This window comes from Schistocerca nitens, chromosome 4 (genome assembly GCF_023898315.1).
Source record: "Schistocerca nitens isolate TAMUIC-IGC-003100 chromosome 4, iqSchNite1.1, whole genome shotgun sequence".
Taxonomy (NCBI): domain Eukaryota; kingdom Metazoa; phylum Arthropoda; class Insecta; order Orthoptera; family Acrididae; genus Schistocerca; species Schistocerca nitens.
The window spans coordinates 401,980,954-402,008,037 of NC_064617.1; the positions used below are offsets into that span (position 1 = coordinate 401,980,954).

General features: G+C 40.1%; 1 protein-coding gene across 1 annotated transcript in view; it reads right to left on the reverse strand.

Annotated features, from left to right (window-relative positions):
- Positions 1–486: 486 nt before the first annotated feature.
- The window catches only part of LOC126252340 (carcinine transporter-like), a 115,274-nt gene continuing 88,676 nt past the window's right edge, over positions 487–27,084 (reverse strand). The window contains exons 6-9 of the mRNA XM_049953228.1: positions 22,438–22,659; positions 3,289–3,503; positions 2,924–3,111; positions 487–561 (exon numbers count right to left, since the gene is read on the reverse strand). Coding sequence (XP_049809185.1) covers positions 487–561; positions 2,924–3,111; positions 3,289–3,503; positions 22,438–22,659 — 700 coding nt within the window. The remainder of the gene's footprint in view (positions 562–2,923; positions 3,112–3,288; positions 3,504–22,437; positions 22,660–27,084) is intronic.

Consider the following 27,084-nt stretch of genomic DNA (forward strand, 5'->3'; position numbering starts at 1 on the left):
GAAAGTAATAAATCCCACACGAAATCAAAGAAAAATGAATGTTAGTTGGAAATTAAATAATGTTACTACACATATTAGAAGAAAACCTCACCATAAACTGAACAATAACGTGATAAGAACAACAAACATAGTTTGCGTCGATTTCACGGAAGCACAGTGTAACGTTTATAAATCTAAGACAGACACATAACGAAGATGAAGCCAAAGATAACAGCTGTGACAGACATTCTAAATAATCAAATGAATGTAACTAGAAATAAAATTATTAATAACATTTGAAATCATAATGTAGAAGCATCATGTGATTCTCAGAATCATGCAGAATTAATGGGATTAATGGATTAGGTAGAAGCAGAAAAATAAGAGGAATGTGACAGAAGTGGAATGGTCCAAATATTACAAAGGAAATGTTGAGAAATCCGTGGAAGGTCTCAGGAAAAGAAAACCACGTGTAGTGTTAACATGCTGTGTGAAACGCAAAAGAGTTTAGAAGACTGTGTCTACAAACCAAATATATGGTGCACGATACTTCACAGAAGGTTTTCTCAAGATAGTAAGGTCCTAAAACCAAAGAAGCATTGTGAAAAACTGTACAAATATTACAGAACTATTAGTGATACACCTGTCACCTCCAAAACATCTAATTCAATAATAATACGAAAATTAGAGAAGAAAGAATAACCTGTCAGAGTAATATTTTGAAAATAGGATACAAAAGGGCATGAGACGGCACTGTGTGCGTCAGTACGCAGATGAAAAGTTTAATTAAAGTTAACAGCGTTATTGTGGAAATGTTGATGATGTAGTAAGATTAAAGATCATATTTAAAGTATAAAAAGCAATTGAATAGAATAGAAGGAGACTAATAAAGTTGCTACGTTTACACCAAAGAGGTGTGATGAAAGTACAGGTTGAATAATTGGGTAAAATAGTTATTAGAGAAGAGTCAGATGCTGCTTTCCACTTTTCTAGCCCTGTTTGGTAGTTTCGGTGACAAGACCCTCAATGAAGCCTCGAATAATGTAGGAATGTAAATGAAGTTAGCAAGAATGCGAAAGTTGCATCATCTTCAAGTTGTCTCAGCGGAAAGTGAAGAAGGTAAACAGAAAATGGTCGAGGCAATGCAAAACACAGACTAAAGAATTTGCCTGCTTGTAAATTTTTCAAAGACAAAACTAATGAAAAAAAAAACATAGAAATACCTCGCAACATGTAAAACGCTGTAGAGATTGAAATTAAAGAAGTGATGTACTTCACTTACATGAGAAAGTTTTTAATTCAAGATGGAAACTGCACCAGAGAAATAAGAAAAAGGGTAGACAATAAGAAAGAAAACTTCAGAGAATACAAGGGTTACTGTGAACATCACGAATAACAATGGATCCAAATAAGAGATTAGCAAATTATTTTCAATGCAGTTAAAAATAGCTCAGAGGCTTTAGTAATAATGAAGGAAAAGGACAGATATTGAAAAATGTTTAAAATCTGGCTGTTTCATGTCCCCATTTTTACTTAGCTCATGGCTATAAAATACACAATAACGAATCTTTTTTTTTATCAACATGACCCATGATCAGTCGGTCTAAAATGGTTATTTTGGATTTGTGGATAGAGTACAGTAAATAAATTTGACCGGGACACAAAGGATGCGCAGCGCGGGATTAGCCAAGCGGTCTGTGGCGATGCAGTCATGGACTGTGCGGCTGGTCCCGGCGGAGGTTCGAGTGCTCCCTCGGGCATGGGGGTGTGTGTTTGTCCTTAGGATGATTTAGGTTAAGTAGTGTGTAAGCTTAGGGACTGATGACCTTTGCAGTTAAGTCCTATAAGATTTCACAGACATTTGAACATTTGAACAAAGGATGCACAAATGAAAGTGTTATAAACACAGGATTCCAGGATAACTCGTCAAACGCCAGCATACCCGCTGACTGTAATTGACGTGTGTGGATTTTTGTGAAAGGTATGGTCGATCACGGATGTCTCCTGCATTAAAAATTTACTGCAACTTATTCCATAGTGAGTCTTGGCTACCGTCACTGAGGTGTTACACGGTTGCAGTAGGAGGAGGAATAATACGAGTATTGGAACTTTAATAGTGGCAACTATTTATTTACAGCTCGTACAAAATAGATATGTCTTTCAAAGTTTTACTGACCTTCAAAGTAGTCACCAGCATTGTGTATAACCCTTTTCCAGTGATGTGGAAGTTGTAGGATACTCTTCGCAGTGCCAGTTGTGTTGACAGTTCGAGCGGCGCGGTCTATTGCCCGACGAATTTGTAGCAGTTCTGAAGCGAATGCCGTGAATTGTTTCCCTCAGTTTAAAAACTGAGTTGAACTCACGAGGGCTTAAGTCAGGGGAGTGTGTTCCAAAAATGAACAACATACAGACATAAGTGATGACACTTTCTGCAGTACCTGACCATCATTTTGCAGGACACTGCTCAAGCACGTACAGTGCACGCTTTTACTGATTTGTTTGACTGATGGGCCTGCTAAGTGCTATACCACCTACTGCACTCCTTTGACTTAAGCCTTCGTAAGGTCAACTCGATTTCTAAACTGAACACTTCACGGCATTCGTTTCAGAATTGCTACAAATTCGTCGGGAAATAGACCGCGCCGCTCGAACTGTCAACACAACTGGCACCGATAAGAGTATCCTACGACTTCCACATCACTGGAAAAGGGTTATACACAATGCTGGTGACTACTTTGAAGGTCAGTAAAACTTTGAAACACGTATCTATTTTGTACGAGCTGTGAATAAATAGTTGCCACTATTAAAGTTTCAACTTTCGTATTTCGATTCATGAGTTTGTGATTACAATAAGCAGTAGTCTAATATCTAAGACAGGCCTAGTTTACGCCACAGTTTCTATATATGTACTAATGGAATTGTTTTAAGTAAGTGGAGCACATACCAAGTGAGCAACGTAAGGTGGAACACTCATACTGCATTGAACAAAGACGTATTCAATTGCGATGCCTATCTGTCGTAAACTCGTTGGATGCAATTCCAGGCTCTGTATATTTGTGAGCAAATATGAGCAGTCACAGCAGAAGAGAAGCACAAGAGAAAGTGTAGTTATGATCCACTGGGTTGAGTGTGCTGAAAAAGTGCAATTCTGTTGAGATAACACAATTCTCAATATGTACACTTTAAAGAGTGCTAATAAAAACTTCTAAAGGACAGTCTAATAATATTGCACGCTTAAATTCCTTTAAAGGTATTTATAAATCAGTTTCTGATAGGAAACATGCAAGAAGGGATTACATAAAGAGATACCTGCGGTTAAGCATATGAGGATGATGCACAACAAACCAGCAGCCAATAGCACGAGGCAGTGTGTTATCCGCCTTCCAAATCTATTTCCAACAACATGAGCAGTGTATGAAGCAGCTAGTTGCAGGGATCCATGCCCGATGAATGCTACGAAAGGATTCTCCCCGAAACAGTTGTTGCTAAAAAGTAGGGTGAAGGTAACAAAGGCAGCAGTCGACCTGTAACAAGAAAATATGGACACCCACTGAAATTGTTCTGGTCAAATGTAGCACTTTAATTATTCATGTTTATTACTATGTGACCAGATAAATTGCTTGTGTAGCAATTGTGCCTCTGTAAAGAACCTGCACGATAATACACTATTAGACAATTTCAAATGAACTTCCCGAAGTACTCATCCCTAACAACTGGAGTTTTAAACACTTATTATACAGTTTAGACTCTGGTTGTTGTCATAATCATATGGTCACATACTTGTCTTAGGTAGCAATATCTGTACTCGGCACAAAGTCCTCCAGGTAAAATGTAGTCTTTGAACGGGTCATACGTCCTGTATGTCATATGACCGCAATGGTATTCACCTATTTACACGAATTACGTCCATAAATTCTGTCACGCCATGTCAGCGATGTTTGCTAATTCAGAATGACACTCAGAACAATAATCCATCAGCTAGTCAACACACAGCGCTATACCTTTTTATTAACTAATACGATCTATGAATGAGCAGATGACGCGCTATTTATAGATTTTTAAAGAAGAGACCAAGAATATCTGATAAATAATATATTTTAAAAGAGGAAAAGAAGTGGAAGCAAATATCCTACAACAGTTTCTCTTAAAGTTAAAATCAAATGAGAATTTAAAATTGGACACTGTCTTCGCCGTGGTCACGCCTCGAAATTATGATTTAATTGTTATGTGCCTCCTTTCATTCCAATACACCTCTGTGCTTTTTTTATTTACTATGCACACAAAGCGAGATGGCTGTAACTAAAACACGAAGAAATCGAAAAATGAAAGTGAAAAAAAAATTTAGGATCATTTAAAAGAAAAGCCTATCAACATTTAGAGTGAAGAAAGAACTCAACTATTAAATCCAGAAGAGATGGCAGACATGTGGAAAAGGACAGTAACGGTTTGTATCAGAAGGAGTAGTTACCTCCTAACGTGATATAAAAATAGGAAGATACTGATTCGAAGGATGTACGGATCTGGCGTGAGAGCCAGTATTTCAAAATGTTCTGAAAGACCTCGGATCAAATGAGGCAAAGTGGGGTAGGTAATTGTCTTTATTATAACCAAACTGATAGGAAAAAGTAGCAGTCAAACGATTATTCAGGTTAAGGTGCAGAATGTATAATAACGGTGACATGCTATCGGAAATTCCGGAGGAAATGAGTCTCAAAATCACGAAGATGGCTTGAGCAGGTAACGCAATAACTGTCGTACGAACAGATTGACAGCTGTAGAATTAAGGTTGATGGCTAGAACACACTAGGAATAAATATGAAAACTTAAGATATATGACAGCTGACGACGAATTTAGCTTAAGGAAAGGTAAAGGCTCACGAAAGGGATTTCAGATGGCACGCTTACTAAATGAAGCAAAGATTAGAAAAACTGAGGTACCTTTGAATGATTTGCCGACCTAGAGAAAGTTGTGCAAGAACTTAGAAATCTTAAGTAAAATAGATATACGGTATAGGGGAAGATGGTAGTATACAATGTGTACAAGAAACAAGACGAAACAAGAAGTGTGGACTACTAAGAGAGAAGCGGTTGGATATGAAACGACGGAATGAAGGGAAGCAGCCTTTGTGCTATTCTGTTCAACATGTATACTGAACAAGCAATGTAACAGGTAAACGTAAGGATTTGAAGTGGGATTAAATCTCAGAGGAAGACTGTATCTAACAAGATTTGCTACTGGCAGTAATCCAAATAAAGAATTTTCAAACCAATATGACGTATTATGGCTGAACGAAGGGGCACATACGAAGCAGAATAGCAAGACAAAGATTTCGCTTCTCGCCAAAAGGAGTCGACAATATCAAGCGTATAAAGCACAGAATATGAGAAAGAAATTTCTGAGAATATACGTCTGGCGCATAGCGTAATATAGAACATAATCATGGCCTGTGGGAAACAAAGAAAAGAAGAGAATCGAACCGTTTAGTACGTGATGCTACAAAAGGATGCTGAAAATGAAATGAACAGATAAATCAGGTGGCACTCTTAAAAATCATCAGGGTTAGGATTATCTGGAAAATACTTGATAGAAGAAAGCATGGTAAAGGCCTCAGCAAATAACTTGCATAACGATACAGTGGGTCGTAGAGGGGAAACACATAATTAAGGACGTTGGGAATGACTTAGATGAAGAGATTGGAAAAAGACGAATTCAGGTCAGCTTATATAAAACCATTTTGAAGAATACTGACCCAAAAGGGGGAAAATGTATTATTATTAACAGTATTAATAAAGCAGTAAGTAAAAGATTATCATCTAAAAAATAGCTTGTCCGCCTTGTGCAGTCCGCTTGTCGATTTCGCTGTGTATTTTTGCTATCATCTATTCGTTTTGTCTCTTTTAAACTTACGGAGCCAGTTCCAGGAAGAGCTACACCATCAATATACCGATGATCTAAATCATTTACACTATTGCCAATAGGAGACTGAACGTCTCCCGGTAGCGTTGCGAGCTGTGACACGACAAGGAAAATTTATAAGCGGAGCGGAGATATATGGGAAATCATTGTAGCGATGATACGGACCGCAAGTGAAGAAATCCACTGGCATAAGCGACTTCGATAGTGATATATTTATAGGGCCTTGGACACACTTATTGTCATGTAACCCAATGTTGTAATGTGAACACAATCCACTCATTCCTTATCTACGACATCATCATTATCGTCATCATTATCATCATTATCATCATCATCATGGGAGATGCCTCGTCCCGTTTCAGTGATGTCATCATGCCACCCGACCCTCCTTCCTGTCCTCCCCCTTCTGTCCTGAACCGTTCCCTCTCCAACCAGTCAGTGTGTAGTAGGCAATGGGCATGATACACCCAACATAACGTACTTGACTGCGTAAAAATGGCGCCATGTTCAAAAGTATACAATATCTCCATATCGAAAAATGTTTCACCTTCCTTGCATTGTGTAAAATGGCGCCATGTTCAAAAAAAGATATTGTCAGTACTACAGTATAAAATTGTACCAGACCGAGACCCCAACACGGGACGTTTGCTATGCACAGGAAATGCTCTACCATCGTGGCCGTGGCGAGCTGGTGCCAGTCTTAGTTTGTTCATGTATCATTGAGATGGATTGTGGTTGAGGTAAGCTATCTTTGCTTTTCGCGTGTCTTATCAAGCGGCTTCGCAGCCGAAGCGAGTTGGTTGTTAGCCTTCGACGGGAACCCTCGAGATCTCGAGTAATTCGCGGGGGAGACGAGTGTCAACGGGTGCCGAACGAGTGTGATGACTGTTACACTTTGTGGTGTGAAATTGGTTGGACGTTTTGCCGACATGGGCAGCTTGGAGGTACAAGTTCTTTGTCTTTGCTGGGAACGAAATTTGAAGGGAAGCAGTGAAGCTGTGGAACCCGCTCCCTCGTATTGTGTACCTGATACGGAGTAAGCCGTCGTAATTGTCTGTTCTCCGACGCACTCAGAGATTTTAAATTTTATTTTTATTATGGGAGACTTTCTTGCCCTAGTTAAAAGGTGGCCGTTATTTCAAAATTTTCTCGTTTTTTTGTGTGTCTATTGCAATAAAATGACTTTATGTTGCTGTTTTTGAAGCCTGCACTCTATTAATACAGTTGTTCATGTGTGAGTCAAAGGTTCTGCCCAGTGTTTCTATGTTTCAGAGTTATTGGTATGTCTTTGTGATTCGGGCAGAAACTTTTAATTGTGCCAGCGCCTTGGCGTGGCAGTGTTTAAGAACCTGGCCACTACCGGAGATGGTCACATATCCCCTTCCAAAGTTTAGTATTTATCTTCCTCCCGTCAAGGCAGGTTAAGCTGGTAGATAAATATTTGTATGTAACCTGTTTGTATATGAACTTGTTCTCTTGAATACTACGAACTGGCAACTGACCAAACCTCAAACTGCATAGCATCCGCTGAGTTCCTTGTGCAGCTTTTTCTAGTGATTTTCTTATTAGCACGTCTGAGTACGTGAACATTTACTTTTTTAAGATCAGTGTTTCTGTTGTAGTTGTTTTCTAATTAAGTTATTCTATCATGTTATGTAATGGCATCTTTGTTTGGCACTAGTGCTAAAGTGTTATTAAGTCACCCTTTACCTGTAATTGTTTCTTTATATCTATTTTTAGGGAAGTCCTATATGAGAGTTGGAAGTTCTCAAGTTTGTCAGTAACCCCATTTTTTAAATCTGGAATTGTTTGTTAGAGTACTGAGTACGTTGGGTTTCTAATTGTATTTGCAAGGTTTTATCTAGTGGCTCGTTCACAATTATTAATCCTCAAATTATTTTTTTTAAAAGCGTAATGCCAGTAAAGTGTCTTAATTACAAAGTGTGACTACCAATCATGATTCCATCCCGCTTCCTCTTTCGTAGTATTTAAGATATACTGTGTAAGTGTGGTACGACTAAGGAATCACATATCACTACTCATGCGCGACTTACGACTCCTCCTCACACCTTTACCTCCATCAGTTCCTCATCTAAAACCTTCCAAATGTAACAGAAGTTCTCCTGCTAAAATTGCGGCACTAGCACTTTGGAAGAAAGAATATTGCGGAGATATGGATTAGCCACAGCCTGGGGGATGTTTCGAGAATGAAGCAGAGTGTGTGCTGATATGAAAGTACCTGTCAGACTAAACTGTGTGCCAGACCAAGAGTCGAAGTCAGGACCTTCGCCTTTCATGGTCAAGTGCTCCACCAACGGATCTACCCAAGCATGACTAACAACCGGTCCTCACAGCTGTACATCCGACAGTACCTCATCTCCTATCTTCCAAACTTCCCGCAAGTTTTGCACAACTGCTGCCAGGTTTGGATGGTAGGAGATGTATCGGTAGACGTAAAGCTGTGAGGACGGCTCGTGATTCGTGTTTGGGTAACTCATTTGGAAGAGCACTTGCAAGCGAAAGGCAAAGTTCCTGAGTTTGAGTTTCGGTCTGGGACACAGTTTTAATGTGCCAAGAAGTTTCATCCTCAGCGCACATTCAGCTGCAGAATGAGGAATTCATTCTCATTATGTTACCATATTCACCTAAACTGTGTCAATTGACGTCATTCAGTGCACACACACACACACACACACACACACACACACACACACACACACACACATACACACATGCAAACATCTGTCTATTTCACTTATAAAAATGTGTATATCAAAAACTGTGCTCATGTCATCACTCACTCTATCTATCTCTCTCTCTCTCTCTCTCTCTCTCCCTCTCTCTCTCTCTCTCACACACACACACACATGTACACATAAACACCACATCTGTGGAATACATTACGAACACCAATCCAGCAGCTGGCAGGAAGACCAAGAAAGAAAGAGAGGGAGAAACTTTGTGACAGTGTGAGAGAAACCTCCTTACATCATCGGTGGAGCTGTTTGGTAACATACCCTGCCTGAAGCAATGCATATTAAGAGGTGTCTCTCACATTAGCCACTGCTACTCCCGCTTTTGCCCTGCAGACAGAAAAGATAAAACACGTATGTACTCTCTCTTTCTCACATTATCTCTTACAAAATAGGCCAAGAATTGTATGTTTTATCAAAACAGCCATTACGTACAATTTTCTACAGTTTTCTCAGCTAGATATGTGTTACGTAATTGTTACTACATACTGCAGCACCTCCTGCTACAGGTCGTGGCATGAGGTCGTCCAGCGATAAGATCTTGAGTTGATATCCTTAACTGCATGAATTTTTAATATCTCAGCGGAGTAGTAGGGGTGAAACCGTTCTTGAAAATCGACGTATGTTTACTACTAACAACTTCGACAACTGCCGCTTGAGCTTCTTGTGTATCTATAATTTTGGTCTTATTATGCACAGTAGACAAAAACGTGTAATCCTTACACGTCAAAAAGTCTCATAGTAATTGTTCTACGTTTTGTGTGATTATAATGACTAATTAGATATTGTACCATATCAATCCATTTGAAAGAACGCTGAGCATCAAAAGTTTAACATCTTACTTTTAAGAGTTCTACTGGATCACTCCACAATTTAAGTTTTCCAGGTGGAAAGTTATTAACAATAATTAATCGAATGCTTTTTTCTTTTAGTCGTTTGAATGAATTTTGTAAAATTCCTTACCCAATTGCGTTTATGAAAGATTTGGAATATTATTAGTTCTTCTGTATATTTTTCTAAACAGAGGTGTAACTTCAATACCAGTTTTAGACTTTTGAGCAGTTGTAACATCATACATTAAGGGTTGATCTGCGACAGCAATCGCAAAACTTGCGCACGGGTAGCTAGACGCCGCCGCGAGCGCTAAGAGTGCATTGCGATCGCAGGCGCGAGTGTTGCGTACGGGCCGCGAGGTGCCGCCACGAGCGCAACCGTATATAAGTGCCGACGGAGTTTGGCCAGCTCTCATTTTGTTGGCATCTCATTTTTGACTATTCTCTTATTTACTTAGTTGCTTAGCTCTTATTCGTTTATGGCTTATGTTACTGTGCTCTCTTTCAGCCATTCTGATTGCTTTGATGTACTCCCAATTGAGATGTGCTCATTTTGGCATTTCACTTTTGCGTATTTCGCATTTTGCTAATAATATGCTCTTTAGTTTTTTACAGTTGAATTGATTAACATAGTATCATGTACTGTTTGCTCATTTCAACCTGTTAATATTTTGTTCTTTAAATACTGTAATAATTATCGGAAGCACTTCTTCCCTTACGCTTGTGTAAAGTATTCTCGATGTAGGATTTGTTCTGTAACACAGTTGTAAGGTATTGAATGTAAATTATGTACGCGCGGGACTGCTACGGTCGCAGGTTCGAATCCTGCCTCGGGCATGGGTGTGTGTGATGTCCTTAGGTTAGTTAGGTTTAAGTAGTTCTAAGTTCTAGGGGACTTATGACCTAAGATGTTGAGTCCCATAGTGCTCAGAGCCATTTTTTTAAATTATATACGAAACTGTGCTTTAAAAGGAATTTTTTCAGTTTCAGGAGTTATATGTATAGCTCTATTTTTCTGGTAAAAACTGGCATTATGCTAATCTATGTCTGTTTGCTTTATCATGTAAGCGAGAGTATGAGCAATTGGAATTATAAATAGATTCTTCAAAATCGACGGTTCAGCTTGTTAAACGAGGTATTTGGTGAGCAACATACTTTATTTTGTCCTAGTGGTTTATCTACCTGTAGAACACCCAAGTGTAGTGAATAGTTTCCAACCGATACTTAGTGAACAATTTTCCTTTCCTACGGTACGTAGCGTAGCGGGTAGTGCTGTAGGTAAGTGAAACCACGACTAAGTGTAATCAGAACATGCCACCGCGTAAGCGTGAGGGACATGCGTCCCTGAATATTTATCCGTATTTCGTGTGACGACTAGCCTAAGATTTGAAATTGACGTGTGTAATCATGGATTTGAAGGAAGTAGGTGAAGTACAATTGGAGACTAGTGAGACTGAGGAATTAGAAGTTGCTGAAAATCTATCCAGTATACAAAATCAATTACGAATCGTGACGAGTACCATCTCCGCTATATTTTTTCAGGTAGGTGAGATGAATAAAAAACAGGAGGCCGTGTCGATACGAGTAGATGACATACATAAACGAGTAGATGACATACAGAGTGTTTCAAAAATGACCGGTATATTTGAAACGGCAATAAAAACTACACGAGCAGCGATAGAAATACACCGTTTGTTGCAATATGCTTGGGACAACAGTACATTTTCAGGCGGACAAACTTTCGAAATTACAGTAGTTACAATTTTCAACAACAGATGGCGCTGCAAGTGATGTGAAAGATATAGAAGACAACGCAGTCTGTGGGTGCGCCATTCTGTACGTCGTCTTTCTGCTGTAAGCGTGTGCTGTTCACAACGTGCAAGTGTGCTGTAGACAACATGGTTTATTCCTTAGAACAGAGGATTTTTCTGGTGTTGGAATTCCACCGCCTAGAACACAGTGTTGTTGCAACAAGACGAAGTTTTCAACGGAGGTTTAATGTAACCAAAGGACCGAAAAGCGATACAATAAAGGATCTGTTAGAAAAATGTCAACGGACTGGGAACGTGACGGATGAACGTGCTGGAAAGGTAGGGCGACCGCGTACGGCATCCACAGAGGGCAACGCGCAGCTAGTGCAGCAGGTGATCCAACAGCGGCCTCGGGTTTCCGTTCGCCGTGTTGCAGCTGCGGTCCAAATGACGCCAACGTCCACGTATCGTCTCATGCGCCAGAGTTTACACCTCTATCCATACAAAATTCAAACACGGCAACCCCTCAGCGCCGCTACCATTGCTGCACGAGAGACATTCGCTAACGATATAGTGCACAGGATTGATGACGGCGATATGCATGTGGGCAGCATTTGGTTTACTGACGAAGCTTATTTTTACCTGGACGGCTTCGTCAATAAACAGAACTGGCGCATATGGGGAACCGAAAAGCCCCATGTTGCAGTCCCATCGTCCCTGCATCCTCAAAAAGTACTGGTCTGGGCCGCCATGTCTTCCAAAGGAATCATTGGCCCATTTTTCAGATCCGAAACGATTACTGCATCACGCTATCTGGACATTCTTCGTGAATTTGTGGCGGTACAAACTGCCTTAGACGACACTGCGAACACCTCGTGGTTTATGCAAGATGGTGCCCGGCCACATCGCACGGCCGACTTCTTTAATTTCCTGAATGAATATTTCGATGATCGTGTGATTGCTTTGGGCTATCCGAAACATACAGGAGGCGGCGTGGATTGGCCTCCCTATTCGCCAGACATGAACCCCTGTGACTTTTTTCTGTGGGGACACTTGAAAGACCAGGTGTACTGCCAGAATCCAGAAACAATTGAACAGCTGAAGCAGTACATCTCATCTGCATGTGAAGCCATTCCGCCAGACACGTTGTCAAAGGTTTCGGGTAATTTCATTCAGAGACTACGCCATATTATTGCTACGCATGGTGGATATGTGGAAAATATCGTACTATAGAGTTTCCCAGACCGCAGCGCCATCTGTTGTTGAAAATTGTAACTACTGTAATTTCGAAAGTTTGTCTGCCTGAAAATGTACTGTTGTCCCAAGCATATTGCAACAAACGGTGTATTTCTATCGCTGCTCGTTTAGTTTTTATTGCCGTTTCAAATATACCGGTCATTTTTGAAACACTCTGTACATAAGTCAGGAATCAGTGTCGGCACAAGTAGGCGAAATGTCTCGTAAGATAGGGCAAATTTCTCAAAACCAAACACAAATGGCTCAAGGAAATAATAAATCTCAGAAGCGAACACGAGGACGCGGTCAGACACTTAAATTCGGATGTAAAACAGTTAAAAGGAAATCAAGGCGCTCTCTAGGTCATAGTAAATCAGTTGTCTACGGCACTCGACGAATTGTCATTAAAGCATACGGAAATATCTGTAGAAATACATTCTCGCGTAAAGGAAGCCGTAAATTCCATTTCAAAAGAACAAGAAAGACAATTGATAGATCCAACTGCTCAGATTTCTGAAGTAAAAATGCAAATTACTCGGGAACTATCTCAATGGCGAAGGGGAGTAAATGAGCAATTAAACAAATTTAGTAATGAGCTTACCGATATTAAAGAGGTAGTCAAGAGTGATGTTTCCACGCCGACACGTGGAGAGAAGGTAGTAGATGCTAGTACACAAAAGCGGGGGCAAGCCACCGAAGAAAATTCTGAGGTAACTCGGGATCAGGAATCATATTAATTACCGGGGGCTACCACACTTATGTTAATGTCATTATGGAGGAAAAAATTTTCAAACACAGGAGGGGTCAGTCATTCTCACCTGACGTGAGTGGGGTGCATCCAAAAATGGACGGAATTATAAAAGATGCGTTACATAAGTGGATTTATGTTAAATGATGCGGCCTTGTGGGCCACTGAAGTCATTGAAAAATGTTCCACATATGACGAGTTTGAAAAAAGGTTTCTCGCGAAATATTGGTCTTTAGGGGTACAGCAACGACTTCGTGAGGCAGTATTGAACCCCGAGCAGTTTAGTTATAGCAAAGGAACGCTCCGAAAGTATTTCGAGAAGTATCTGAATAAAACGAAATACTGGGACGAGCCAATTTCGCATAAAGATTCGTTGTGCGTTCTTAAGAGCAAGATGCCTATTGATATACGCGAAAAATTAGTTGACGCCCCAGACGCAAACATTGATGAGTTTATACCCATCCTAGATGCAATTGATTTGATGCAGGAGGATGTGCGGGCAAGATCTCTAAATCAGTTAGTCATGGAGGAAAGGAAATTGCAGCGTCGCGAGCCGTTTGGCAGAGAACCCAGCTCGGCGTACCAAAGCCGAAACAATAACAACGCGTACGGCTACGGTAGAACAGGCCGGTGGGAACGAGGTACTGCGGAGAGGAGGCAGGAACGTAGGTTCATTCCATGATACTACAATAATAACGAAACAACACAAAACAGAAATCAAGGGAGACAGAATACCCAGACACAAAACTGGCGACAGCATCCGCCACCAATAGTAATCGATGAAGTAAATGATACCGAAATACGGCCGATTTCTCAGCCAGCGGAAAACAAATTACCGCCGCATTAAGTCCCGAAGTGCAGGCGGGTGGGCGAGATAGGGGCGATTCTGATTTAAGATTTAAAATGTTAAGGTACAATAATGAATTGTATAACGAGGACACTAAATATGGCACCAATCATCCGGCAGTTATAAAACCTGCTGTTAAAATATTAATCGAAGGTATTTCAGTGAACGCAATATTTGATACTGGGTCTGATATTAATGTGATTTCTATGGACTTATTTAGACAGATCACTAAAGTAAAACAGGTGCAAATATTGCTGGTTAGCAAATGTAAGGTTTTGGGAGCGATTGGAGGGAGAAGTAGAAGTGTGAAAATACAAGCCCAATTAGAGATATAATTTGGAAATGTTATTGATTGAATGCACGTTCCTCATAATTGATGCACTGATAGTGAACTGTATTTTAGGGTTTTATTTTTTGCAAGAAAAGGACGCAAAGATCGACTTTTCTAACGGGATATGTGAGTTGAAGGTCAAACAGAAAATCGTCTCTCTAAAATTACTGAGGATACCCGACACACATGGAAGGTTTTGCCTGGATATGCAAATGAAGTTCATTTCAAAAAATAAAACTACAGGCTCAGGGAATCAGGTTCAAGAAATAAAATCTGACCGATATGAACAAATGTTAAAAACATTCTCTCAATCTTCTCAGCTGTCCTCAGAGCTGCGTTCTCAATTGTTTAAGGTTCTCATGAAATACAAACGAGTATTCGAAGAAGAACCTGGTGCGATTATGGGACATGAATATAGGATGAATGTCACGCCACATAAAACCTTCTGTCATAGTTTGTACCAAGTACCATGGACAAAAAGGAAAGCAGTTAGTAATGAAATTCAAAAAAACCTGGCAATGAGTAATTTCACACAATCCAACGCCCTTTCTAAGTATGAGAGAAATTTTCATCCCCTTACTTTGAGCAAGATGTGTAACGAGAGTTACAGAGTGCCTAACAGTTGTGACTCTCAAGATTATCCTATAGTCCAAATATCCAAGATGGTCACACTTCCAGCCACATGATCATGACGTCACTTCCTGTTTAGGAATTCATATGTACTGAATTAAATCTGATATATGAATACGCCTTGTCACCCAGTTGGTTGCTGATATAATTTCTATAACTGAATCTTGAATAAACAGGCAGTATTCTGTGGTGTTTTTTTGGGAGCTGTGTAGGTACCTGCATTTCAGTTTTCTCTGACGGACGATTTCAGTCTTCCTTCGTGTTGATGTGACCAAAATGTATGGGGCCCTTCAGAAAAATTTGTAAGACCCATGAGCGGAATTTCTCCTTAGTACTCTCTATCTGTAATACAATGACTAAATTTAAGACGCTTATTCAGTATTCTTTGTACTAATTCATACATACATTAAACCTTGTTCCCTAGATCTTGAATACGACACTTCATAATGAAGTGGAAGGTGTCACTTTAACATAAGTTTTCTTTACACAAAATAATTAATTTTTTGCAGCTACTTCTTCATATCTAAAAATTCACTTATTTAACATTTCTAGATAGATTCAGATATAACTCCTACTCTGTTATGTCTATTGCACGGAATATGCTGCATTCACTGGAAATCAGATTTCTGTTTGTCCGAAAAGCTGGTTCGACAGCTATATTGAATTTAGCTTACCATGTATATGTTCTAATTTCTTATGGAACACATTCTATTAAACCACAAAGAGGCAATGCTCGAGTGAGGCTTAGATCATTTCTTACGATGTTCCACAATGATATCTGCTCTGTCTCGCACATTCGTTTCTGGGATTTCCTGGTACATTTTTTCGAGCTCAATTCCCGTCTTGGTGTCTGCATTATCTGAAATATTACATTTGGTGTCTTGTCTGCTGCGAATCAGTACAAGTTCATGGCGAGCGTATACGAGGCCCACCACATTTCCTTAAATCTAATCTATCAGTTATTTGTTCACCATCGAAATCCACAAGTTTTCCGTCTTGATCGCTAATTGGTATACCTAATACTGAAACGTATCATATCGTAACTGGCACATAAATGGATATAGTGAGTCCACAATTTTATATCCAGGTGCAACCGCAGGCCAGTGCTTATATAACATGTGTGTAGAAGCAGCACTGTGCAATGAACCTTCAGAAACCCTTCAGTAAGTGCATAGAAAATTAACGTTCTGAATATGTAATGGATGTCTTATTGTCTTTAAGGTTTCTTTTTCAGTTCATGTCTCCTAAGACCTAAAATTCTGCGTATATTTTCACATATATTAAATTCAATGTATGCACTGCTGGTCATTTTAGAATTTTACTATGTGTGATGTTCGGTTTGACACTGATTCTTTTTGTTGTCTCAAAGATATGTACGTAGTCATTCTCGACGTTTTTTGGTTCTATGTGCCTCAACAGGGCGGAAATAGCGTCATAAATTTCATAAGTTCCACGTTTTTACACTCTGTCCAGAATTTCCTGATCACCTATCTGATAACAGAGGTAGAAGTTATTGTTTCTCGATGTAATTTCAGTATGTATTTGTAGGTAAATAAATAGAATAAGGCAATTTCGTATGTGCGACGAGAAAAATTTAGCTTAGGAGTAAAAACAGGAGTTACAAGGGTGTTTTTACCGTACAGGCTAAACGTTATACCATGCTCGATGACTTCCTTTGAGATTCTGTCAATATGTTTTAAGATTTGCTGTTTTATCTAAAGTTCAGAACCGTTAAATAATAGCGCCATACCTCCGACTTTTAGGTGATTGAAAGCCACTGCAGTTGTGCTTTATTGTGTAGTTTTTGGAATACCACACTATTTCTGTTGGAGATGGCAAATGGTCGAAGCTATCGATATAAACACAACGTTACGTTTCTTCTTGTAAGATACCCAACGTCAACCAGGTTCAATTTCTTTATGGAAGTTAGCAATCACATTATCATATCTTTTAGGCATTGTGGTTAAAGTCTTTCTCATAAACACGTCCCGAAAAGGCGGTGTTTCCGGTTTTCCAGCATAATACCCTAAGACAAAATTAATAAATGGCCTGGTTGGAAGACTGTCTAAACAGAACATTTTTGTCAGTTACGAACTATTTTTCATATGTGGTCGGGAAAATAAACCACTTCATTTACAAAGTGCTATTGCTTACACAGCATGATTACGCCTTTGCTTTTTATTCCGCTGTTTGCAAGTGGGCTTTACATAATTAAGTGCCTCAGCAATCCCCACTACACCACCAGCTAATCCTCAAAGTGCCAATTGTGAAGCAAATATTAGAGTGAGAAGTAAAACTCCACCTATTTTTGGGATGGATAATATGTGTTCTCTACAGAGTGATTTTGCTTTAGAGGAAATTGTAAAATAATTTCAGGAGATATTTTCACAGCTGCTATGAGTCACTGTCCAGCATCATTCGCTGTAGACTAATTTGAAATGGTTTCATTATTCTTTTCACTACATTCCCTGTGTTCTTCTTCTTTCTTTTCTTGTTCTCCGCCTTTTTCAATCCGTTGCCACTTTCATTTTAGCTTTCATCACACAAGTTACTGCTAAAGCACTTAGCTTTTCCTGAGTTTAGCGTCTTTTGCCTTTACTCTACGCCATGTTCCTTCTGCCAAAATCTGTTGTCCTTAATGCCTGTCTGACAAACTGTCTGGTTGTACTGCATAAGTGATGTCAAGTTCTTGAAACCCTGCAAGTGATGGGCTGCTTTCGTTCCGTCAACGCTGTTGCTGGCTGCAGTATGATTACGAAGTCCTCTGGATAAACAGTTAATCACACGATTAAGGGTGGATCCACCTTGCACCTTCTTCGTCTTGTGCATTGCTCCAATTTCATATCAAGAATAATGTGCCAGAACCTAGACAATAGTTTTGAACATTAGTTGCTGCAATATGGAAGAATCCTTAGTTTGTTTGAAGATTTGATTCAAGAAGTGTGCACTTCTACTTTCTATCAGACATATTACCGATGAAAGTAGGTTTTAAACACATAATCGCAAGGAGTATGGAAATCTATTCCCAGATATAATTTTTGGTTGCTTTAACTGTGGAAAGACGCATGTGATTATCAACCTTCTCCTTCATGAAAATGGTCTATATATAATCCAAATCCCCTCAGTAATGTAAGAATACATTTCCATGTAAAGTGTCTGAAGAACTGTATGATTTCACATTTTCAAGTGAGAAGAGATTTTTATTTTCAACAATATTGCTTGTGACAAGCATACTATGAGGACATACTTCTCTACAGAACACCAGTATGTGAACATATCATTTATCGATATCAAACATATAGCAAATTATTGAGACAGTTTAAAGGCAGTGCTAACGTAATTATTCTTTGCCAACAAGATGAATGCAATTTTTGGCTGTATTCACCAATCATACGACTTTCGATGCTCGAAATGTGCAAACAGGCATGGCGTGAGAGTTCATATAGTTATCAAGTTATAAGCAAAGATGGTGAGTTAAATAATGGGTAGTGTCATATTAGTTTCGATAACTATATTTCTTTGGGATTCAGAATGAGATTTTCACTCTGCAGCGGAGTGTGCGCTGATATGAAACTTCCTGGCAAATTAAAACTGTGCGCCGGACCAAGACTCAAACTCGGGACCTTTGTCTTTCAGAGGCAAGTGCTCTACCATCTGAGCTTCCCAAGCACGACTCACGCCCCGTCCTCACAGATTTACTTCTGCCAGTACCTCGTCTCCTACCTTCCCAACTTTACAGAAGATCTCCTGCGAAGGAGAGACAGTTGCTCTTTCTCAGAATGTTTCTACACCGTGCCAGGCATTTCCGGTAAAGCACTTCAACAAACTTAAAAAAACGACAGTGAAACTACATCAAACAAACTCGAACCTTAAGTACAACAAAATCTGTTCGGCCAACAACATCATTCCTAATTATATTAAAATTAACGTAAGCAACATGTCACCTGCAGCACAGCGTGCCGAACGAACAGCTGAAAGAGCGTGCCTGAAATATGAAATTTGCTCCCTGTACTCAAAAAAACAAGAACTGAATGTCAGTTTATGCAAATTACACCTAGAATTAGCAAATCAAATCTCCATCTCTTCAGTACTGTATGAAACAATAGAAAGAATAAATCACCACTCACAGTCAATGATGCAAAAGAAATGACAGAAACAAGGACAGAAATTAAATAAACTCATGAACAAAAACTGCTCTAAAACCGAGACACACGCAACACACATTCCATGAACGCTTGATTAATTTTACTGACATAACACTCACAAAAGAAGAACAACAACTACTTGAGAAAGACCCAAAATACAATTTGAACACCCACGTAACACATAAGAGCATAGAAAATCTTATTACTGAGACTGAATACATCATAGGACAACATGAAAAAACTAACACTCGAGACTTCAACCCAGGCCTAACAAGAGAACTAGTGACAGAGGAAATGAAACAAATCATCAGAAAGAACAAACTATCCATAAACACAAATAAAAAAACATCTGATGAGAAAACCATAAACAGTATACACAGAAAACTAAAACAACACAATGCTCTCATCAGCAAGGTAGACAAAGGGAATGCTTTAGTCTTAATATCAGAGGCAGAATACATTGAGAAAACATAAAACTTTCTGGCAGAGAATGAAATAAGCAAGCTAACCAGTGACCCAACACAAAGATACCAAAGAAATGTAAAGACTCTCTTAAAAAAACATCACACAAACCTTGACACAGAACCAGACAAAAAAATGACACAAAATAACCCTAAAGCTCCACTCTTAACATGCCTGCCAAACGTCCACAAGCCCCTCATCCCAGTCAGGCCAGTGGTTGACTTCAGAAAAGCCCCATCTTACTTACTAGGAAGAGACATGCACACATTCCTACAGAAGATATACACATACACAAACAACAGGAGCCTCAAAAACACAGGAGACATAACAGAGAAAATTAGGGATGTCAACATCCCCCAACACCAAAACCGGTATCTTTTGACATAACATCCATGTACACAAACACACCCACAGAAGAAACTATAAACATTATAGAACAACAGCTAAAATGCAAGAAATTCCCAGATGTACAAATAAATGAAATCTCATCCATTCTTACGCTAATCACCAAACACTTCACTTTCGACAACAACTTCTACTTGCAACAAGAGGGGCTTCCCATGGGGTCCCCGATTAGTGGAACCTTAGCCAACATTTTCTTGGACCATATAGAGAACACAATATTCAATAACATTGTAAAACAAGGAGGGTACAAAATAATCTAGTGGTATCGATATGTGGATGACGTAATCTGTCTTGTAGATGAAACACATAACAGGATAGAAGGGTTACACAGTAACATCAACACATTACACACACAAATCCACTTCATAAAGGAAATAGCAAACAACAAGAAAGTAAATTTCTTGGATCATACAATCACAAGAAACAACCACCAAGATGAATTCTCCATCTACAGAAAACCCACATCCACGGCTCATCCAACCACCCGACAGTGCATTAATACGCCAGTTTCACACACATGCTCCACAGGATAAACAGAACACCTCTTAAACCAGAAAACTACACACAGGAACTAAACATAATCAAACAAATTGCTGTTGAAAACGACTACAAAACAGACATCATAAACAAACTCAACAAATAGGTAAAACGGAAACATGCAGTACACACAGACAACACAGCACAGCACACCACACCACTTCAGAAAAAAGAGAGAGATGGTACACACTAACATACAATAATAAAATATCACAGAGAATAGGAAACATCTTGAAAAAGCAAGGGATCACAATAACATTCAGAACAAACAAAACAGTTCAGAAAAGACTAAGACCAGTCAGTAAAACCTCAGACTAATTCAGCAACGCTGGAATATATCAACTCACTTGCAACTCCTTCCAGGCCCAATACATAGGACAAACAAGCAGAAATTTCCGAACAAGGTACACAGAGCACATGAGAGCTCTAAAAAGTAACAGCACACGTTCAACTTTTGCAGAACATCTAACGAACAAAAACCATAACCCCACTAATATCGAAAAAAATCTACACATTCTGAGAAACAGCAACAGTCTATACCGACAACTAACAATAGAAGAAAATTACTACATACAAAAGGCTATAGTTGAAGGGAAAAATGTAATAAATGAAAACACAACACTTTGCAACAACACACTCTTTACCGTTGTTGATAATTCTTCCGGGTTATAAGGCCGTGGTCCATGGAATTCTTCAATTCCAGGAATTGAAGAATTCCATGGACCACGGCCTTATAACCTGGAAGAATTATCAACAACAGTACCATCCGGTCGTGAAAGCCTTCATTGTACACACTTTACCGCTCTGAGAGAACTGCCAAGGACACAGAACAGGAAGCACACACACGCAGAAGAACCACTTCCCCATCACACACAGAGACATAAATAATGAACAGAAGTCGTAATTCGCGCTACAGTTTTTGTAGCTTTCTCGCCACATGCGATACACCTCTCGCGACACACGTGAACAGCAAGATGATGTAATATTCTGGATCAGAAACAAAGTGCGAAAGTTTTGTTTTTCTGTGTATAAAAGCAACCACACAAATAGCTAAGTAACAGCTCAGTACACACCAAATAACTAGTGTCCACAACACAACCACAACGCCAAGTATATATTGCTGACATACGAAGATCACCTTTTAGTATTTTGTTTACTAACAGCCGCTCACATGGTTGCAGATGATATGATGTTCGGTAAGTAAAAAACGGCAACAGAAAAAAAGAGCAAAGAAAATATGTCGCAAACAACGCCAATAATTGCTTAAAACATGCTGTAACACACAATAAATAAGGTAGTATGAAAGTATCCATAGAAAACTATATTTCAAATGACGAATAGCAAAAATGTAACAATGTTTTACTGTGTTTGTATAACCATGCTATTTTCTGCATGTTTTAGATTAAAAAACCCTACTGATGATGGTGATATTTGTCACCGAAACTAGTTTGGGATAATAAAGAAATAAATGAGTAACAAGGTATTTTGCATCAAGGCGGACTCAATTTCTGATATTGCTATGATGCAGTGCTATTCATGACGTGAAAATATGGCTACGAGCACAAGACTAGAACTTTAACCAACAAAGAATACATCCCTGGTGCAAGCCTGTAGAACATGATGTAGACTATGTAGAAAAAAAGAAATACTGTCTAGTATTGGTACCAAATTCCGTCTCTTGTGAATAAAAACGATCTGAGGAAGGAATTGTGGGGCATTATTTATTGAAAGACCCTCTTAATTGTGTTATTAACAGAAATTATTCAATTTTCGAAAGGATAATAAGGAAGGGTGTTTTATAGTCAATCTAAGCTAATTGCAATGCATTACAAACTAATGAACTTAAAATTTTGCTCCACTCACCTGCTGAGCACTAGTAAAAACGTATTTTTCAGGAGATTCTTATTGGTTATGATGGTTCCAATCCCCATGTTTACAGTTCTTTGTTGAGACAGAAAATTAATCTTTTTCTTGATGTCAGGAGACAAAGTTTTCCCGTTTGTGCGCGCTATACGTTCCAGGACCTTGAAAGCCTCTTCTGTGTGCCCTTTATTTATCAGCCATCGTGGTGACTCAGGCAAGTACCTTCAAAATAAACACCAATTAAGTGCCATATATTTTAAAAATTTCTATTTCCTACACTTCATTGAACTTTGAGCACACATTTGCAGATGGCAAGTGTCTTAAGCTACCTTTGAGTGAAACCATTGGGATAAGTTCAAAGTATTTCAAATCCTGTGTTAGAAAGTATACGATTTAGTTCAGTTCTATGTGTTTCACTGCACACTTCATGCGAGCACAGGCGGACATTCTTATGCACAGGAGGATAAAGGCAATTGGTGGGGAGGGGGGTGGGGGGTGGCAGAATTATTTCTGTTTAGGAGACGAGCGAAGGGGTTAGTGGCAGCACGACTGTACATAACAAAAGTGGGTTTATTTCATAAGCATTGCCATATGAAACGTAATGTTTGGTGGTCAATAGTAGCTTCACTGGTAAGAAGACGTTCGCAGATCTTTAGAATAATGGCAGACACAGCCGTACATCATAAACACCTTTTAAAAGAGTAAAGCGCCATTTAACTGTGTATTATTTATTTCTCTTTTGTATTATCCAGACTTCTTCCTTCATTCCATTATCAAATACAATGCTAAAAGTTGTTGGACCATTATTCAGTTATGTCTGTTAAGGCAGTCCAAAGGAGGTAAGCAAGGCCTCTATAACATTATCAAGTACAATGTTAAAAGTTGTTAGTCTTTTGTTAAGTCATATCTGTTAAGGCACTCCAAAGCAGATAAACAAGGCTAACAATGAGTTATCCTTGTTTACCTGCTTTGGACTGCCTTACCAGACATGACTTAATAATGGTCTAACAACTTCTACCATTGTACTTGATAATGACATAGAAGCCCAAATCTGAATAGTACGAAAGTTAGTGTAATAATACACAGTCAAAAGGCGGTTTATTCTTTTAAAAAGGATGGCATAACTGTGGCTCAACATCATCAAAGTCTTTTTACATTACAAATAATACAATCCAACGTTTGACAAAATACTGTGGGTCTTTCACTATCACTATTTTCACACACGAAACATATTGAGAAGTTATTCTACCTACGATTCTGTTTCACTTCCTTTGGTAGTGTCACTTGAAACACTTTCATCTTCACTAGCGGAGTCAGTATTGCCTCCATCACTATGACTACCACTATTACCTTTCCCCACATTTATGATCGTCTCCAACGTTTGGTCCACTAACCCTTCACTTGGGACAGAATGATCTTTGATTTTCTTTATGTGCTCACAGCGTTTCTTCCATTTTTCTTTTGCTATAGAATCAATTTTTTCAGCTATAAGTTTTGGTTGTGTGTCCATTCTGACTGACACATTTAGAAACGTGGTTCTTCACTCTTGCCCTATCACCACTATAGGATTCCATTCTGGATGAGACGGAGGAAGTTGCAGCACTGTGTGACCATATTCGGTTAAAGTACTGTGTACTTTATAATGATGCGGCCTGGCCTGTTCATTTTGATCAATAACTGCAACTGGGGTTTCAGCTTGTCCTTGTGATTCGGAATTCCCTTTTCTGTTAACCAGAACGTCATTTCTTTCTTCGCGGAGTTCGATGTTGGAGCACTGTTGTTTTACTTACTGTGGTAAGGGCCGATATGCAAAACGAGGTGAGTACGAGTCAGTACAATAAGTGTTAATCAATCCCCTAGCCACTTTTCGTAATTTTAGAAGTCTATGTCGTTGTAACAATCTCTTGCTCTCTGGCCAGCATTAAACTTTACGCAGGCATTCGATACAAAACCACCCTCCCAGCCAGCATGGATGATGATAATTCTGTTTTCGTTTCGAAACAGGCTTCAACATGTCCTGTAGTGATTTGCCATTCCATCCATACGATTCTATGTAACAAGTATCAACATATGTCTCGTCCATAAAGACAACAGCACTACATTAAAGTCTATACTCACGGATTATTTTTAAGTAAGCAATCCATTTGCCATGATGCTACTTCCTTCCTGAAGAATTTTTCGGTCATTCGCCATCTTCTTCGGTCTAAATCTAGAAAGCGAAGGATTTCAGGAAGTGTGTTCATACTTTCTTCAAAATTAATCACACTGTGTAACTTTTCGTAAATTTCTTTTCAAGGGAGTCTTCTTTTACCTTAAATGTACAAATTATTCACGACATATAGAATGACTTGATAAGGGGAAGAGTGCTGGTGAGTTGCTGCTGTCCCAAGTTTAGTAGGCATGAAAGGAAGGTACAAGAGGAAAATTCCAGAATGAGATTTTCACTCTGCAGCGGAGTGTGCGCTGATATGGAACTCCTGGCAGATTAAAACTGTGCGCCCGACCGAGACTCGAACTCGGGACCTTTGCCTTCCACAGGCAAGTGCTCTACCATCTGAGCTACCGAAACACGACTCACGCCCGGTACTCACAGCTTTACTTCTGCCAGTACTCGTCTCCTACCTTCCAAACTACACAGAAGCTCTCCTGCGAACCTTGCAGAACTAGAACTCCTGAAAGGTTCGCAGGAGAGCTTCTGTAAAGTTTGGAAGGTAGGAGACGAGTACTGGCAGAAGTAAAGCTGTGAGTACCGGGCGTGAGTCGTGCTTCGGTAGCTCAGATGGTAGAGCACTTGCCCGCGAAAGGCAAAGGTCCCGAGTTCGAGTCTCGGTCGGGCACACAGTTTTAATCTGCCAGGAAGTTTCATATCAGCGCACACTACGCTACAGAGTGAAAATCTCATTCTGGAAACATCTCCCAGGCTGTGGCTAAGCCATGTCTGCGCAGTATCCTTTCTTTCAGGATTGCTAGTTTCGCAAGGTCCGCAGGAGAGCTTCTGTAAAGTTTGGAAGGTAGGAGACGAGGTACTGGCAGAAGTAAAGCTGTGAGTACCGGGCGTGAGTCGTGCTTCGGTAGCTCAGATGGTAGAGCACTTGCCGGCGAAAGGCAAAGGTCCCAAGTTCGAGTCTCGGTCGGGCACACAGTTTTAATCTGCCAGGAAGTTTCATATCAGCGCACACTACGCTGCAGAGTGAAAATCTCATTCTGGAAACATCCCCCTGGCTGTGGCTAAGCCATGTCTCCGCAGTATCCTTTCTTTCAGGAATGCTAGTTTTGTAAGGTCCGCAGGAGAGCTTCTGTAAAGTTTGGAAGGTAGGAGACGAGGTACTGGCAGAAGTAAAGCTGTGAGTACCGGGCGTGAGTCGTGCTTCGGTAGCTCAGATGGTAGAGCACTTGCCCGCGAAAGGCAAAGGTCCCAAGATCGAGTCTCGGTCGGGCACACAGTTTTAATCTGCCAGGAAGTTTCATATCAGCGCACACTACGCTGCAGAGTGAAAATCTCATTCTGGAAACATCCCCCAGGCTGTGGCTAAGCCATGTCTCCACAATATCCTTTCTTTCAGGAGTGTTAGTTCTGCAAGGTTCGCAGGAGAGCTTCTGTAAAGTTTGGAAGGTAGGAGACGAGGTACTGGCAGAAGTAAAGCTGTGAGTACCGGTTGTGAGTCGTGCTTCGGTAGCTCAGATGGTAGAGCACTTGCCGGCGAAAGGCAAAGGTCCCAAGTTCGAGTCTCGGTCGGGCACACAGTTTTAATCTGCCAGGAAGTTTCATATCAGCGCACACTACGCTGCAGAGTGAAAATCTCATTCTGGAAATATCCCCCAGGCTGTGGCTAAGCCATGTCTCCGCAGTATCCTTTCTTTCAGGAATGCTAGTATTGTAAGGTCCGCAGGAGAGCTTCTGTAAAGTTTGGAAGGTAGGAGACGAGGTACTGGCAGAAGTAAAGCTGTGAGTACCGGGCGTGAGTCGTGCTTCGGTAGCTCAGATGGTAGAGCACTTGCCCGCGAAAGGCAACGGTCCCAAGTTCGAGTCTCGGTCGGGCACACAGTTTTAATCTGCCAGGAAGTTTCATATCAGCGCACACTACGCTGCAGAGTGAAAATCTCATTCTGGAAACATCTCCCAGGCTGTGGCTAAGCCATGTCTCCGCAATATCCTTTCTTTCAGGAGTGTTAGTTCTGCAAGGTTCGCAGGAGAGCTTCTGTAAAGTTTGGAAGGTAGGAGACGAGGTACTGGCAGAAGTAAAGCTGTGAGTACCGGTTGTGAGTCGTGCTTCGGTAGCTCAGATGGTAGAGCACTTGCCGGCGAAAGGCAAAGGTCCCAAGTTCGAGTCTCGGTCGGGCACACAGTTTTAATCTGCCAGGAAGTTTCATATCAGCGCACACTACGCTGCAGAGTGAAAATCTCATTCTGGAAACATCCCCCAGGCTGTGGCTAAGCCATGTCTCCGCAGTATCCTTTCTTTCAGGAATGCTAGTTTTGTAAGGTCCGCAGGAGAGCTTCTGTAAAGTTTGGAAGGTAGGAGACGAGGTACTGGCAGAAGTAAAGCTGTGAGTACCGGGCGTGAGTCGTGCTTCGGTAGCTCAGATGGTAGAGCACTTGCCCGCGAAAGGCAACGGTCCCAAGTTCGAGTCTCGGTTGGGTACACA